General features: G+C 42.1%; 1 protein-coding gene across 10 annotated transcripts in view; it reads right to left on the reverse strand.

Moving 5' to 3' along the window:
* The window catches only part of LOC126716732 (lon protease homolog, mitochondrial-like), a 66,322-nt gene that overhangs the window by 10,866 nt on the left and 40,837 nt on the right, over positions 1-14,619 (reverse strand). The window contains exons 4-8 of one of the 10 annotated variants that reach the window (XM_050417681.1): positions 1,213-1,278; positions 762-953; positions 584-649; positions 241-282; positions 15-128 (exon numbers count right to left, since the gene is read on the reverse strand). The exons of 8 other annotated variants lie outside the window; for them this stretch is intronic. In XM_050417681.1, the coding sequence (XP_050273638.1) occupies positions 15-128; positions 241-282; positions 584-649; positions 762-953; positions 1,213-1,278 (480 nt within the window). The remainder of the gene's footprint in view (positions 1-14; positions 129-240; positions 283-583; positions 650-761; positions 954-1,212; positions 1,279-14,619) is intronic. One more of the 10 variants, XM_050417689.1, reaches the window with a different exon arrangement.

A 14,619-nucleotide genomic window follows, 5' to 3' on the forward strand; every position in this document is an offset into this window, starting at 1 on the left:
AATAAGGAACAAACCTTAGTACAAATGCGTATCAAATAGGGACGAGTATTGAGAACATCTCTTAGGGTAGATTTAACCTCAAATGATGTTGCCTTTATGACATCATCATCCTTGTTATATGGTTTATCCTGCAATATAGAATATATTCCACTAAAATGAAAGATAAAAATGTGAATTAAATTTTTAACCCCTACAAATGATCATTCCATTGGGAAATAATACATAATATAGACAGCTTGCCTTGAGATGACCAACTTTTACAATAAGAGGTTCCTTGTCAACCTGTACAAAAGATAATATATTATTCAGTTCATAACACATTCACATAAAAGGTCGTACATTGTGCACAAGGCTCCCACTTGAGGTGATTGGTAGGCACCCTTCCATATCATACCAACAAAAACAAAAACAGAAAGAAAAGCTTAAGGATATAATTATATATTAAAAAAATAATAATCATATGGATGACAGGGTGACTTCATCCAAGACTTGAAATGTTTTCATGAGCTCATTAAAATTTCTGTATAAGCGTCTGAGCCATCAACATAGAAAATTGTAGTGACTATTGTTCCTTCGTACTCACCATCTCCGTGATTCGAAGTCGTCCAAGTGCGACAAGGACCACTCGGTCTCCTCGGATACCTAAAATCTGGTACATTAAAATAAATTTTAAACAGAATAATCACAGATATAGGTTTTTCTAATACATATATTTCAGGTGAATAAATCTAACCTTCTAAAAATTCCAACCAACAAGTTACCTTAGCATGTATACCAACTTCATAAAGACGATTCAATAACTCTTTTCCTTTTAAATCATATATGTTTTTCTCTGCTTTAGAACCAGATACTAAACTAGGATCAGTCCCTGGCTCATCTTTAACAAGAAAAGCCCCAACAAATGGGGCATGCAGTGCATAGCTTTCTTGCAAAGCTGCTAATAATTTAGGATCCTGCATGTATGGTATTAAATGCATTAGAGAACCAACAGTTCCAACTTATAAGTCCCTTTTCTATCGAAAAATTTGATACAATTATATACAAGTCAGAGAAAACATCTATTATAAGCTTCAGATGATGTACAATCAAGTTTTATGAACATTGCAACAACAGCAGCTTAGAAAATGGACCTCACTAGAATACGAGATATACCAGGAAACTAAAACAAGGATTCAAAGAGCAACTTATTCTTAATAGAGAAGCCTGACATACCTTAACTTGAACTGGCCTATGGAATCCTGGGAAAAATGGTAAATGTGGAAGTGGTAAGGCCAAAACCTGCAACAAAATAGCTTGCTTAATTCTAAAGGAGAAATTAAATCAATTTGCATAAAATCAAACTGCCTAGAAACCAAAGAAAAAATCAATGATACAAAAATAAAATTTCTAATCATACAATTTCTGCTAGAGTTGAAAATAAAGCAGAACCCTTGCTAACCCTGCAACTCGAACCATTTCCACCAAGACTCCCATGCACTTTGGGCATGATGAGATGCCAATAAAGCAGAACCCATTATTAAATTGGAGATATTAAAACAATCAGCGTGCAGGGCAGGAATACACCAGCATGCTATCAATATGTAGATTACCTTCTTTATATATCTTCATTCTTCCAGAAAACAATATAACTCAGATCTGAGATTAATCAAACCAATTAGCCATCTATTTACCTAGTCGACACCACCAATTTGTACAAGAGGGATAGCTGTTCCCATAAGTTTTAGAGGGTTAGCTGTTCTCAGGGGCGGCTCCAAGACCAACCCAGGGGGTTCAAATGAAACCCCTGACCTGGTCCTAAAAAAAAAAAAATTATATATAATTTTTTTTGACCCCTACAATAAAAATTTGAACACCCTAACTTTAAATTTTTTGTTAAACAAATTACAATAAGTTTAAACATGACCCTCAGTTTTTCTCTATGTTGGATTTGTATTTATGCTTTTTTAGTTTTTCTCTATGTCCGATCAAGTATTTTGATAAATGCACTACACATTTGCAAGTCTAAGAAATCTTTTACATTTTACTCTAATTCCAAGAGAGTGACAACGTGCATATTTAAAAAACTATACACTTCAAAAGCAAAATTTTATTACTGGAGTATTATTTTTCTTAGTTTCACACTTACTCCTAGGCCCCAGCCCTACTCCTAAGTGTCTTACTATTCTTATTTATTTAATATTTTTTTATTCAATTGATATATCTTATAAATATAAATAATATAATTATATTATTTATATTTATAAGATATATCAATTTGATAAAAATGTATAATTAGTTTTTTAAAATTATTGTACAATATAGTTGTGTTGTATATAATGTGAAAGTTACATATAATAAAAAAAAAAAAAAAAAAAAAACCATTTTATTTTTTACTCACGCCTACCCCGCCGATAAATTCATGACTTCGCCATTATTGACCCCCTTAAATAAAAATTCTGGAGACGCCACTGGCTGTTCTGACAGTTTTTAGGCACTGCACCATCTTTCCTGGAATAGCACCAGCAAAGGTTTGGCGATGCCCCTGAAAATAAGTTTAGTAGTTCATACAAGAAGCCTAATAGAACTGTACAGCCACATATTTATTCTTGATGTCAGCACGGTCAGATAATTGTTCAACGGAAAACCGGAAGAACTTAAAGATTCAAGGCACAGGAAATTCCAGTTTTAGGTGGAGATATGCAGTTCCAGTTTTTATTAATTTATTTATACATTTTTCAGTAGGATAATGCATTCTGAACTAAGCACGAAGACCGCTCTGCAATATAAGATCAATCACCAATCATGCAATCATCTTATATAAGCTTGCCAGTGTAGGTAATTGTAAGCTTACTAGTGTAGGTTAGCAAGATAAACATTTAACCGGCCCTCATAAATGTGAATCTATAATCAATCTTTCTACAATACACTAAACCGCAGATTTTGGCTACAAATGATAAATTCTTTAGCCTCAGCCTCTGAGTTTGGGCTTAAAATTTAAGGTGAAAAAAAAAATAAATCCATTACCTCTTCACCTTCTTCATCACCAAGCTCTACCTCATCATTCAAAACCCTATCTCCCGTTCCCTCTTCAAAATCCATCTTCTCCTCCGGGAGATTGTTCTTACCAGAAGCGATTGTCGAGAAAATTTTAAAGATTCTACAGAAAAATAAGAATTCAAAATTCATATATTGGACCCAAAAAAAAAAACGAGTGAGAGTGAGAGTGAGAGTGAAAGTGAGAATGAGAGAAGGGAAGAGGAGTTATGAGTTTTGAAGCGATGTTGAATCAATCAAATAAACACAATCCGAAACCTACCCACGCCAAGCCATTGCAACCCTGCCTCTATTCTCTACTACCTACGTTGCAATGATCCGAGCGAGAGGAGTGAGGGTTTGCTTGTGGAGGAAGAGAACCCAGAGAACAATAGAATCCTTTTATAGTCTCTCCCTACCCCACTATATATAAATATAAAAACGTCACACGTGTTCGATTATTTAATTCAACCCTAATTCTACGTCTTTTTTTATTTTATGCTAAGTTTGCGTCATTTTTTATTTACGGTCCACCACCACAAGCCTTTGTTGGTCCACACGAAAAGTAATACTATTAGTAAAAATCCCTTTGAGTAGGAGACTGGTGCAGGATTTGATTGTATAGATCCATACTATGAATGGTAAATATTTGGTGAAGTCGGGCTATCACATGGCTAAGCAACTGGAGTTGGAGGACTGGGGAGTGTTCGTCACAGAGGGTGTCAAACCCAATTCGGAGTAAGATATGGAAAGCCAATGTTCCAAACAAAATAAAAGTTTTTGCTTGGAGAGCTGGTCAGAATGCATTGCCAACACTGATAATCTACTTCGTAGACGAGTAATTGAGAATGCAACTTGCATTTTTTGTTAGAGAGATGAGGAGACAGTATTACATGCTCTATGGGGTTGTGGGGTTGCACAAGATGTCTGGGCAGGGAGTGTTGTTTGTTTCCAAAAATGTGGGACGGTTTTCATGATTTTAGGCATCTGGTAGAGGAGTTAATGGTGAAGAAAACGGCAGAAGAAGTTGATCTTTTTTGGGTTATATGCTGGCAGATTTGGCAACAAAGAAATGCTGTATCACGTGGGGGTGTCCTTCATCATCCTTCTCGGTTAAACCAGCGTGCGATGGACTATCTTAAAGAGTACTGTGATGCTATGGACCATCTTGTTGTAACCGGGTCTAGCCCAGGTGTAGTCACTCAGGCATGGCAGCCTCCGCCGTGTTTGCAGTACAAACTGAACTTTGATGGGGCTATATTTGAAGGTGGCAATGGTTCGGGTTATGGAGCAGTTATCCGTAATGATAAAGGACAAGTGATGGTGGCTATTTCGGCAAAGGGAGGAGCTATTAGTGTTAGTGAAGAGGTGGAGGCATTAGCATGTCGCAAGGCCCTTGAGGTAGCAGTAGATATTGGCTTTACGGACCTGATTATTGAGGGAGATAATGCTGCTGTGATGAAGACTATTGCTCAGGTTCAGCAGGAGACTTATTCTCAGCTTGGTCTGATCTATGAGGATATTTGGTGTCTGTTAGCTGGTCTTAACTCAGTAATGGTGAGCTGTGTGCGACGTAGTGCAAATAACGTGGCTCACGTTTTGGCTAAACATGCTAGACTAGTAGCAAATGAGCTTGTTTGGATGGAGGAAGATCCTCCACCAGCTGCTGAAGCCTTGTACCTGGATTCTAATTTGAGTTAATAAATGATATTGAGGCCCTTTTCCAAAAAAAAAAAAAAACTTTTCCAAAAAAAAAAAAAAATTTGCTTTTCTGATAATTTTTTTTTTTTAAAAGTTAAATTACTTTATACTCCCCTTTAATATTTGTCAATTTTGTTGGGCAAAAAACTTAGCTCTCTTGAAAAATCCAATGATAACCAACATCAAGATTATCGAGATAAAGATAAGAACATAAATCAAGAGTCCTAGCCAATCTTACCGTCAATCATGACCCAAAATAATGATAAGGATTTGAGTGACAATTGATAATGTTTAGATGTATATGAGTATATACTTATAACAAGTGTAATATGTTTCATACTCTGTTGTATAATATGAGAATTCAATATCAATAGAGGTACAAACTCCTCAACATATTCGAGGAAGTCAAATACAATTTTGCTCCATTTTTCTCACTCTCTCTCTTTAAGCCCTCTCTCTAGATAGTGTCTGTTGAGTTCTTCTTTTCCCTTGCAGATATGCAATTGCTTTGTGCAAGGAGGAACAAATTTGTTACAAGGAAAATATAAATAACTAGTATTATGCCCATGTGATGCACGGCTTAATCAAAATTCATATATAAATATATTTTTTTTATTAATCTACTTAAAATTTGATAATAGAATAGATAATAAAAATAAATGAATATTATACTTTTAAGTAATATAATGAATGTATATTATGTGAAACTAAGGTATTATAAAATGCATATATATTACTTTGAAGTATTATAAAGTCTGTATTATGTATCCAAGAGTTAGACCCTTTTGGATATACATTACTATCAGTTTCTTTAAGATATTCTCCCCTCTTCCCGTGTGTGTTTTAAAATACTTAGTATTTTGAAGAAGAAAAATAACATATATATATTAAGCTTTAAGGCTCAATTAATCACCAATATATATTTAAATAGAAAAACCTTAAATTTAATAATTAAAAACTGTAAGGACTTGGTTCGAGCACTTCTTCTATTGGATGAGTGGACTCAAGCCCGACTAGCCCAATACAATAAATTTATAGAGAGTAAGTTCAAGAACTAGGTCTTAGGTGAGGATTACAACAACCAGACACAGTTGTGAATGGATTGAATAAGAAGGACATAGAATAAAGTATGAAAGTTCGTCCTTGGGCATTTCATCCGAGGGACTTAGTATTCTTATTCTTTCTTCGGTGCTAGGTTACAAAGGTTTACAAGATCCTACGAATTGCTCTCGTATTCTCCTTTTTCTCTCTTTTTCCTAGGGGGTTTCTGGCATTATATATCCCTTCCCAGTCGATCTTGGCCCTACATTTGTTGATCATGCAGGTCACTACTTGAGTGTTTGTCCCATCAGCCACCTTCTCAAACCTTCTGTGAGTTGCAGCAACAAAGACCGCACTGTTCAGGAGTCATTTCCTCATTAATGTGGCCAAAACGTTAGTTGAGGGCATTTAATGCGGAGGTGACAGTTTCTCTTTGAACTGTTCCTACACCATGCTCCCACGGCTGTTCTACGGTACTTGTCCCTTTTCTTCGGGCGCTTTGAGAGGTTATCGTTGATGGCGTGCTGTTCTTCCCTTCTAAGATCTCGGGTAGCCGAGAACAGGGTTGTCCTCGGCAATGTTTCTGAGCTATTTGGGCTTTCTTCATTCGTCCTCTAGCATTTTTTCCTCCTCGGCATGGGCCTTGTGCTTATCATAAAGTGGGCTAGGGTTGTCAAATTCTTTGGCCCCACAATAGCCCCTCAAAATTCTGCTGTCCGGCTCCTCGGACAGAGAAGAGGATTTTGGTGTCCTCGGGCCTTTATCATGGCTTGTCAAGTCTTGTCCTCCATCAGCGCCAGAGCCTTTTCACTTGTCTAAGGCACGTTCCTGGCGCCTTGGTATACAGAGCACGTCCTCATTAAATTCTGGCGGCTATGTGCTTCCCACGTTCAACGGTGTGATGGTAATCTAACGGTGGAGATTTTTTTAACTTTATGGGCGGGAAAACCTGCAAGTTACTTTTAATTGGAGGTATAAATACCCATTTGAACAGATTTGCCTCCTTACTTTTGCACTCAAGAGTTCTTGTGCACATATCCTGAGTTCAGTCAAATCTCCAGCCAAACTCACGTCTCTTTTCAGCATGAAAAACCAGTCCGAGGAGCTTTTCCTCATTTCTGTAAGTTTTCTTTTCTCTCTAACTCCTCTCTTTCTTTCGTCCTTCCCTGAGTCTTTTAGCCATTTCTACAGATGGGTAAGTTAAAGAAGTTGGTTAAGTTTGAAGAAGGGATGGAAAAATTCATCGCTGATTATAGGATACCCCGTAATGTAGGTTTGAGGTACTGTGAAGAAGGGGAGTGGCACTTTAGGAGGCAAGAGGGTGAAGTAGTGATTCCCATAATCGCCTTCATAGAAGGTGGTAAGAGAATCCCTATGGGACCGGTGATAAGGGATTATCTTAGGCATTTCCGATTAGCTCCCACCCAGTGCACTGCCAATGTATTTAGGATCCTGGGTTATGTGGATGTCTTAAACGAGAAAATGGGGTTAAGGTTAACTCATCATGATGTAAACTGGTGCTACAACCTCCAACACCTAAGGGGTAAATCCTATTACATGAAGACGAGGGATGATAAGGTTCGGCTTATTCAGTGCCTCCCTGAGTCCAGCAAGGGGTTGAATAAGGACTTCCTCATTGTGTCTGGGGAGTGGCACGATGGCCTTTATTGCCCAATAGAGGAGGGGGAACTAGGTGGGGTATCGAGAGTAGGAGAGGGCTAATCTTTTGTGCTATCGTAATCTACATTGTTCGGTTGCTAATATGAATATGTTTTCTCTTTACAAATTCACACGCCTTCGAACGACACTTTCACCTGGTCAACCGGGCAGATTTGGAAACCATTCTTAAGGTGGAGGTCTTTGTAAATGAAGTTGACAACCAAGTCAGGGCCGCTCACAAGATCCTAGGGTACGATCCCATCCAGAAATCGTTCCCCGCTCCGAAGCACGTGATCAGAGGCAACGATCCTCGGCTTCACAAAATGACCGTAGCAGAACACGGGTTTTTGCTCCCCGAAGGATCTCCTGTCCCAGAAGGCATCCTGTTGGCAGGCCCTTCTTCATCTCACCAAGCAGCAGAGGCCGAGGATGATTTGGGTCTGTCCGAGGACGAATTTAGTGTATTTGACCCAGTTAGTCTATTCGAGGATCCCTTTGGTGACTTGGGCGACCTCAATTTGATTGAAGCAGATCTACTATCAGCAAGGACTTCTCCTCAATCTGAAATGGGTTTTAAGAGAAAACCTTCAACCAGCCTGCTCGATCTAATTGAGGGCCAACCGGGGAAGCCACAATCCAAACTTCCTCCTCCTCCACCTCAGCCTCAGCCTGCTCAGACCAGGTCATCTTCCACATAATCGCATCCCTCATCTCCTCAATCCAGACCTCCTCCTCCCCCCCAATCGACTCTGCCTCCTCAACCCGAGCCCGCCGATCCAAAAAGGAAGAGGACTTCCAAAGACAAGGAACCCATGGATGGGGGGAAATCTCGCTCCTCTTGGGGGGAAGATGAAGCCCCCTGAGCTTCAAAGCAATTAAAGATTGGGCACCATGGCCAGGAAAAAGAGGTCGCCGCTCAATCCGCGCCCCAGGCCTGGCTTCCTGCCCCAATACTCCACAAGGAGCCATTGATGTACAACTCCTCCTTTAGGGACTTCCGAGGGGGTGAAGGCACTTATGTGGTCGACGCACTGGAAAGGTCCCTGTTGTTCCCCACTAATATGGCTGAGTTGGGGAATTTGAGGAGGTAGGAGGTCTTCCTCAGCATTAAGAGGTATGTGGGCATGGTAAGGGTTCTAACACTTGTGACTCCATTGATTTTTGTTCCTTGATTTTCAACTTACCGTGTCCTTATTTCAATTGGCAGGCTGTCCAGGCCACCTATAGGCTAGAAGAGAACGTTAAGAAGCAGAGTAGGTCCCTAGAGCTTGAGTGTGACAAGTGCTTGGACGCTACACGGACCCTCAAAAACTCCGAGGCCGATCTCTTGAAAGCGAGGGAGAAGCTGAAGGAGATGACGAGGGCCCGAGATAGCGCTGAAGCAGGCTTAGCTAGCGCTTAAAAACAAGCCGAGGACCAGACGAGGCGCTTACTCGAAGCCGAGGACCAGTTGAAGATTGCCAAGGAGTAGATCAATGATTTAAAGAAGAAACTGTCCGAGGCAGAGGAGGCCAAAAGCGTCACGGAATAGGCCAGGGATGAAACCTTGAGGGCTAAGGCATAGGCGGAATTCGTTAGGACGGAGGCCGGGAGCTCTAAGGAGAAAGCCGAGGAAGAGGCCTATGACTTGGGAGTGGCTGAGACCTAAGCTACTCTCAAGGCTCAAGTTCTTGGAGTATGCAGGCTCTACTACTCCCAAGTTTGGAATGAAGCCCTCAAACAAGCTGGGGTTGAGTTTTCATCCGATCTGTTGAAAGTGGAGAATGTATACTACCCTTCGGCCATCCTTGAAACTACCCCTGCCAGTTTCGAGGCTGAGAGTGCTCTTGAGAAGGCTGAGACTGCTCGGCCTGAGGCTACTCTGGCCATAACCGCTCCTAATAAGCCAGCCGAGGAGGGTGAGCTTCTTGGGGCGGTAGAAACACATAGAGATCTGAATCCTGAAGCGCCCCAGGAGGCTACAGAGTCTATAGCCAATGCTCAAGCCTCTCCTGTCGAGGAGCCAACTCTCTCGGTTCAGCCCCTCCAGACCGTTCCCCCGGATGATGGCTCCAAGGGTCTTGAGGTCATTCCTGCTCCCCAAGGAAGGGGTCAAAATAAAGTTGAAGAAATAGGCAACCCAGCCAACTTTGGTATTAGTTGTTGTTGTTTTTTTTTTTTTTTTTTTTTTTTTTTACATTATGTGTTTATTGTTATTACTGCTATTATTATTACTGTGAACCTTATGTCTCATGAATTGGTTATCCTAATGGGCAAGAATGGTTATGTACATATCATGTTTGAAATTAGACCTTTAAATTCTACCTAGTACTTAGATTTTTCTTGAAGTAGCTAGTTTCCCCATAGGTTTGAGTCCGAGGACCATGCATGACCTTGGTTCTGTCTAATACTTAGATTTTTCTTGAAGTAGTTAGTTTCCCCATAGACTTGAGTCCGAGGACCAAGCAAGACCTTGATTCTATCTAGTACTTAGATTTTTCTTGAAGTAGCTAATTTCCCCATAGGCTTGAGTCCAAGGACCATGCAAGACCTTGGTTCAGTCTAGTACTTAGATTTTTCTTGAAATAACTAGTTTCCCCATAAGTTTGAGTCCGAGAACCATGCAAGACCTTAGTTTTGTCTAATACTTAGATGGTTGCTGAAATACAAGACATATAACCATAATAGACTTAAAATTTGAATTAGAGAAATGTTTTTATTAATAATAATACCTTCTCAGGTTATTTACATTCCATGGACTAGGTACAGCTTTTTCATCTAAGTCTTCTAAGTAGTATGCACCTTTTCCCGCCACTGAAGTAATTCGGTATGGTCCTTCCCAATTGGGTCCAAGCTTTCCCCAGGATGGCTTCTTGGCAGCACCCACAACTTTTCTCAACACTAAGTCCCCTGGTGCTAGCGGTCTAAGCTTCACATTGGCATCATATCCTTGCTTGAGCTTCTGGTGGTAATAGGCCAGTTGGATCACTGTCTTTTCTCTTCATTCATCGATCAGATCTAGGTTCTTCCCCAGTAGTTCGTCATTACTGTCTGGGGTGAAGGAGTTCGTCCTCAGTGTTGGGAAGCTTGCCTCTAGAAGGATAATAGCCTTAGCCCCATAAGTCATGACAAAAGGTGTTTCCCCTGTTGACCGCCGTGGTGTAGTCCGATAAGTCCATAAGACGTACGGCAGCTCTTCTACCCATCTTCCCTTGGCGTTATCCAGTCTCTTCTTAAGCCCATTGACTATGACCTTGTTGACAGCCTTGGCCTGTCCATTTCCTTGAGGATAAGCTGGAGTTGAGTACCTATTAGTGATCCCCAATTCGCAGCAGTATCTTTTGAAGGTTTTGCTTTCAAATTGGAGTCCATTATCTGAAATGAGGGTACGATGGACCCCGAATCTATAACAATGTTTCTCCAGATGAATTTTTTAGCATCCACATCTCTAATGTTTGCCAATGGCTCAGTTTTGACCCATTTGGTGAAGTAATCTATGCCGACCAACAGATATCTCCTATTTCCTGTTGCCTTGGGGAAAGGGCCTATAATATCCAGGCTCCACTGGGTGAATGGCCATGGACTGGACAAAGGGTTGAGGACCCCTTCTGATTGATGAATATTTGAGACAAACCTTTGGCACTGGTCACATTTCTTAGCATATTCTAGGGCCTCCTTCTGTATCCCTGGCCACCAGTATCCCTAGGTAATGGCTCGGTGCGACAGAGATCTTCCTCCTGTGTGACTCCAACAGATCCTTTCGTGCAGCTCTTCAAGCAGTAATTATGATGCCTCAACATGAATGCACAGTAAATATGGCCCAAAATAGGAACGCTTGTACAGTTTGTGGTCCTCATACAACCAGAACCGAGGAGTTTTTCTTCGTATTTTTTCAGCCTTTGACTTTTCCTCGGGCAGGATATCATCTTTGAGGAACCTCACTATAGGGTCCATCCAGTTAGGACCCGTTCTAACTTCATGGATATGAACCATGCTTTTTGCAACCTCATTTGCTCTGTCCAAATGCTCGACAAGAATAGTTCGAGGCAGACTCCCTGCCAAGGAGGTAGCAAGCGTGGCCAATGAATCTGCATGAGTATTTCCACTTTTGGAGATATGTGATAGGTTGAAAAGATCGAAGTCTGACTGCAAGCATTTGACCTGGCTTAAGTACTCTTGCATCCTCGCATCCCTAGCCTCTAATTCTCCCTTTACCTAGCCCACTACTAGTCTCGAGTCCGAGAACACCTCTATTGCCTTTCCTCCTATATTCTGCACCATGGCCATTCCTTGCAACAAGGCCTCATATTCGGCTTCATTATACGTGGCCGAGAACCCAAGTCTTAGGGATTTCTTTATGGTAGTCTTCTCAAGGGATATCAGGACTAGCCCCACTCCGAATCCCATTTGATTGGCTGCCCTATCAATGTACACCTTCCAACATGGGGGTCCCGGCTTAGAGATTACTCCATCCATGTTGCGCTCCTCTGCTGTTATTTCTACTAGTGGTTCAACAAATTCGGCCACCAAGTTAGCTAGGACCTGGCCCTTTATGGAGGTCCGAGGCATGTACTTGATGTTAAAAACTCCAAGAATTGTGCTTCATATGGCAATCCTTCCAGTGTAATCAGCGGTCCAAAGTACGGACTTCAAGGGTAGTTAGGTTAGAACAACCACTGTGTGGGCTTAGAAATAATGGGGAAGCTTTCGTGTAGCATGGACCACAGCCAGTATGGCTTTTTCTAGGGGTAAGTATCTGACCTCGGCTTCATGCAGTGACTTGCTCACGTAATAGACTGGCTTTTGAAGGCCATTGTCATCCCGTATTAGCACCGAGCTCACAGCATGAGGGGCCACAACAATGTACACGTATAGGACTTCATCGGTCTCAGGACTGGACATGATAGGTGGCCGAAACAAGTATTCCTTGAGTTACTGGAAGGCCACAATACAGTCCTCAGACCACTTAAATCATTTCCACTTGTTGATTAAGAGATAGAACGGTCTACATCTATCTGCAGACCTGGAAATGAATCGATTCAGGGCTGCAATCATTCCAGTAAGCTTTTAGACCTCCTTGGCGTTCTGCGGTGGTTTTAAATCATTAATAGCCTTGATCTGGTCAAGGTTAACGTCAATTCCCCTATGAGTAACCATGTAGCTTAAAAATTTGCCTGATCCCACGTCAAATGAGCATTTGGAAGCATTTAGGCATAGCTTGTGCTTTCTTAAAACATCAAAGGTGTTGCCGAGGTCTCCTAGATGCTCAGACACCTCTTTACTTTTCACCACCATATCATCAACATAGATTTCGATGCTCTTGCCCAATTGCGGCTCGAACATTCTTGTCATCATCCTCTAATAAGTGGACCCTGCGTTTTTCAGACCGAACGACATTACCTTGTAGTGGTAGTTCCCAGTAGGTGTCACGAAGCCTGTCTTCTCCTGGTCCTCCAAGGCTAATGGTACTTGGTGATAGCCTTGAAAGGCATCTAAGAAGCGCATCCGAGGATGGCCTGCCGTTACATCCACCAGCTGGTCTATCTGAGGCATAGGGAACGGGTCTTTTGGGCATGCTTTATTTAAGTCCGTGAAGTCCACACAAACCTGTCATTTTCCACTTTTCTTCTTGACTACCACGGTGTTGGCCAACCATTCAAGGTAAAAAAACCTCTTTGGTAGCCCCTGCACGCTTAAACTTCGCCACTTCGTCCCTAATCACATCGGCATGCTCTCTTGATGGACGACAGGGTGACTACTTCTTGGGAGTGATGGATGGGTTGAAATTAAGATGATGACAGATGAAGGCTGGATCAATCCCGAGAGCATCGCAGGTGTCCCATGCAAATACGTCAATATTTCTTTTGAGAAATTCAATCAATTCCTCCTTCTCCTGAAGAGGCAGCTGAGCCCCTACCCGAAAGAACTTCTCCGGGTCATCTCCAATAACCACCTCCTCTAGATCTTTGCATTTCACCTCCTCGGCATCTGTATCAGGAGGCGTCACCGGGGCCCTTGATTGCTATAAGTCTTTTTCAACGAAGGCCGAGGACTCTACATCGAGCCAATGTGAGATGGCAGCCACCACACACTGCCTTACTGTGGGTTGGCAACCACGGATTTCGAGAACCTAGTCCCCCGATGGGAATTTCACCTTCCGATGCAAAGAGAGGCAACAGCCCCTAAGGTATGGAGTTAGGGCCTACCGACGATGGCTGTATAGGGAGAGTAGGTGTCTACCACGATAAAGTTCACCTCCACTATCTCTGGGCCGGTCTGGATGGGTAACCTAATCATGCCCTTTGGAATGACAAGCTTCCCGTCGAAACTCATCAGAGGGGAGTTATAGGGCATCAAGTCTTTCGATTTTAACCCCAGCCCCTTGTAGAGGTCGAGGTACATAACCTCGGCCCCACTGCCACCATCCACTATTACTCTTTTCACATCGTAGTCCCCGATTCTAAGAGTGATCAACAGCGCATCGTCGTGGGGTTGGATGGTTCCGATCTTGTCTTCTTCTGAAAAACTCAAGATTGGATGAAAATTCATTTTAGCCCTCTTCGGCTCTAGTTGGGACTCCTCGGCAGGCCGCCGAGCCACAGATAACACTCGTGAAAGGCGCATGTTTGTTCTTCCTGGCGCGGCCAAGATTACATTGATCATCCCTACGGGTGGCCTTAGGGCAGTATCTCTTTGGGGTTCCTGATGGGTCTGGCCTTGGTGACTACTGGGATGATACAAAAGGTGTTTCAGCTTTCCTTTTCGGACCAGCTAATCCAGATAGTTCCAGAGGTTCCTGCAGTTCTCCATGGTATGCCCGTGGTCCTGGTGGTATTGGCAATAAAAGTTCTGATTGCGCCTCGTGGACTCTCTCGCCATCTTATTCGGCCACTTAAAGTATGGCTCGTTCTTAATTTTCTCCAACATCTGATGTACTGGTTCTCAGAATACAGTATTGATAGTCTGTGTGTTGGTTACTCCAGATTGCCCTATGAAATCTCTCCTCGGGCGGTTGCTGTTATATCGGTCCGACTTGAAATCCCTCCTCTCCTAAGGTATAACCTTCTCTTTTTCTTTACCTTGCAACTGGTCTTCCTCCACTCGTTTATACTTATTGATCCGATCCATCAGTTGGCGCATACTGGTGGCAGGCTTGCCAGTCAGAGACTTCCTCAAGCCGTGCTCGGCTAGGAGAATATTTTTGAAGGTGTTGATGGTGACATCGTC

This window comes from Quercus robur, chromosome 3 (assembly GCF_932294415.1).
Source record: "Quercus robur chromosome 3, dhQueRobu3.1, whole genome shotgun sequence".
NCBI classification, from domain to species: Eukaryota; Viridiplantae; Streptophyta; class Magnoliopsida; order Fagales; family Fagaceae; genus Quercus; species Quercus robur.